This window comes from Caenorhabditis briggsae, assembly GCF_000004555.2.
Source record: "Caenorhabditis briggsae complete genome, chrII, whole genome shotgun sequence".
NCBI classification, from domain to species: Eukaryota; Metazoa; Nematoda; class Chromadorea; order Rhabditida; family Rhabditidae; genus Caenorhabditis; species Caenorhabditis briggsae.
Window position 1 is genome coordinate 15,992,459 of NC_013486.2, and position 2,907 is coordinate 15,995,365.

At 41.8% G+C, this 2,907-nt stretch overlaps 1 protein-coding gene across 1 annotated transcript; it reads left to right on the top strand.

Annotated features, from left to right (window-relative positions):
- Positions 1–368: 368 nt before the first annotated feature.
- Positions 369–812, top strand: CBG25790 (the record flags this gene model as incomplete). The annotated part of the gene is made up of 2 exons (XM_045243192.1): positions 369–666; positions 718–812. The coding sequence occupies 2 exons, from the start codon at positions 369–371 to the stop codon at positions 810–812; spliced, it is 393 nt and encodes a 130-aa protein (XP_045098610.1).
- Positions 813–2,907: the final 2,095 nt, after the last annotated feature.

The following is a 2,907-nucleotide window of genomic DNA, read 5'->3' on the forward strand; positions in this document are numbered from 1 at the left end:
GCTGAAAATTGAAATTTGACTGAAATTTTCGATTTTTCCATTTTTTGCATTTTTTTCGCACCTTCTCATTTTTTTTTCTTTATCTTCCCACACACACTCAAGTCCAAGAGCTCAACTCTTTCAGACAAGCCACGCCCCTTTTTTCAGCCTCGATGATTTTTGGCAAGGATAGAGATCAAGGATTCTGGAATTATAGTCTTGGGGCGGAGACTACCATTGGGGCGGAGTGCCGGATTTTCAGCCAAGTTTCAAACAAATTGGGCGGAGCAAGAGGGTACTATAAAAGCCATTTTTCATAGTGGTGCAAAATGTCTGCCTCTGTCTATACCTTCGACGTATAGCTCTTCTCCGACCTCCGGACCTCAAAAATGGCCTACCTCACCATGATGCTCCTCATCTTCACCTTGGCTTTCACCACCACCATCTCTGCCTCCCACCACCATGCTCCAAGCTCCAAGGATGATCACTCCACCCACCTCGTCTTCAACTTCGACTTGGGAAGTCTCCTGGGATCCCGCTCCACCATCCAGGATACCGCCACCGTCACCGACGAAGCCGCCGACTCCACCGCCGCCAAGTCCAGAAGCCCAAGAGCTGCCCGTCGCCTCTGCGGCATGCAGCTCAACATGTACGTCCAACAGTACTGCGGAACCGGATGCACCGTTGGTGAGTTATAGGGAAATTAGAGATGAGCAATAACTAAAATTCAATTTTCAGAGTCCACAGAGGACCTCTCCAATGCCTGCTGCCACAACAAGTGTGATGCCGCCGACTTCAAGCGGATCTGCTGTCCGACTCCGGCTGAGCAATGAGGTTCACGCCTTATTGCTCCACAGGCTTCTACAATTCTGGATACTTGGACCCCTGGACTTCTCTGATCTCTTTTCTCGCTTCAATAAATTATTTTTTGTTGAAAAATACTGTGTTCTTGTTGTCTTGAATCTTTTTCAGAGTCCTTCCTCGAAAGCTTGGGAATTCTTCTTTGAAAGTCAATCTGTTTCGGAATCCTTGGAATTCTGGAGTCTTGGTCTTCTTGCATCCAAGGTTTTAGAATCTTTGATATTCTTGAATCCACGATTTCAAAATTCTTGGTATCCTAGAATCCAAGAATTCAGAATCCTTGGTCTTCCAGAATCATTTCAAGTCTTGCTGAAACTTGTGTATTGCTTTCAGAACTCTGGAAAATCTCCTCTAACTGGAAAAAGAGGAAAATTGGAATTTATAAAAATCCAACTGGGAGCATTCAACTGACTGGAACATTCGAATTCAAGAATACAAAGTTCGAAGGCTTCTAGAATTTTTGATTTCTAAATTATGAAACTTCAGAATCTTAGCCTCCAGAATTTAACTGTACTACATTGTCATGGCAAAAGGCATACCATACCTCCAAAAAAACACACAGTGCACTTTGAGCTCAAATATCTCGGTTCCTAAAAAATATAGCAAAAATCTGGAAACTGATAAAATGTTGCTGAAACTATGAGAAATAATTTATCAGTTGACAGATTATTGATATCTATCATAGGAGTTGAGATAATTGAGCTCAAAGTCCGGCGGGTAGAGTACACTCCTCTCTCTCTCTCTCTCTCTCTCTCTCTTTTTCTTTACAGTTAGAAATACATTACTATAGGTATTTGAAACACATAAAGGAACATTGATGGCATAAAAACAATATTGGTTAGTCCAAAAAAGAAAGAAATCAAAAAAAATCAAAAAAAAAAGAAGAAATCAGCAAAACACCGGGCGCTTTGCCCTTTTATACGATGTGTGTGTGGTCTGTCTCTCTCGTGGTATATACAATTTTGAGATTAAGCATATAAGAGTGCATGCAGGTGGTGTATACACTCCCGTGTGATCCAGAGGGGGAGGAGATTCTTCCTGCAAAAACTTGGAAACTATGGTTGTCTTGGAAACTGAGGCGCGCTTGGATGTTTCTTCCCAAATATTGATGTCCAGCTATTCTAAAAAGTGTTTCGGTGTTCAGAAGCTCGTTTTTTAGTGAACTGAGAACTTGATGAGAGAACAGAAGTATCCGAAAAAATAGAAAAATAGAAATTGGGTTCAAAACAGGAAGATTACTACAGCAAACCTGGTCATTTGTTTGCAACCAGCAAACTGGTGCGCCTTCAGCGCGATCTACTATTTTAGGGTTTCGCCCGCCGAGTTTTTCAAAAGATGACAGCCTGACATGAGGACCAACAGACGCGTGTAGCGTTTTATATTTAAGGAAGATAAAATGGGAAACTTCTGGAATATCTTCCGAAGCTTCATTGTAATAAATAACACGATATAACGGATACGAACAACTCGATTAGAGATTTGGAGAGAGAGGGGGGGGGGGAGAGAGAAAAGTTTTCCAACGATGTCTGGACCATGGTGTTCTGCGCCGTTCTCCAATTAAAGCCAGGTGGATTCATTTCCTTTTAGTGTTTCTCTCCATATTGAACACATGGTCAACATTGTAAGTGGTAATTGTGAGGACCCAACTAGAAAAAACTAATATTTTCAAATTGAATTTTCACTAATCTTTGTAGCTAGAGTATGCATTCTACCGTGACGGTGTACAACGCTTAATGTCACTCTGCGTACAGCTGTCGTCCTCGCCTTTATGTATGCAATCGGGCGTGCGCTTTCTCTTTGCCCGCGTGGCTCAGTCGGTAGCGGCGCCGCACCCTCAATCATCGCCCTCACAAGTTCTCAATCATCGCCCTCACAAGGGCATCTTTGAACGAAATTTCGAGAACATTATTTTTTCATGTCCCCCCACCTTTAAAGGAGGACTCCGACCAAAAATTTTTATTGCATTAAAATGTGTTAAAAGTTTTCTATTTTTAGAATATTATTTCGAAGAAATTCAAAAAAAATCCGAAATCCCCGAAAAACGGCGTGAAAAGGAAGAAAATTCAA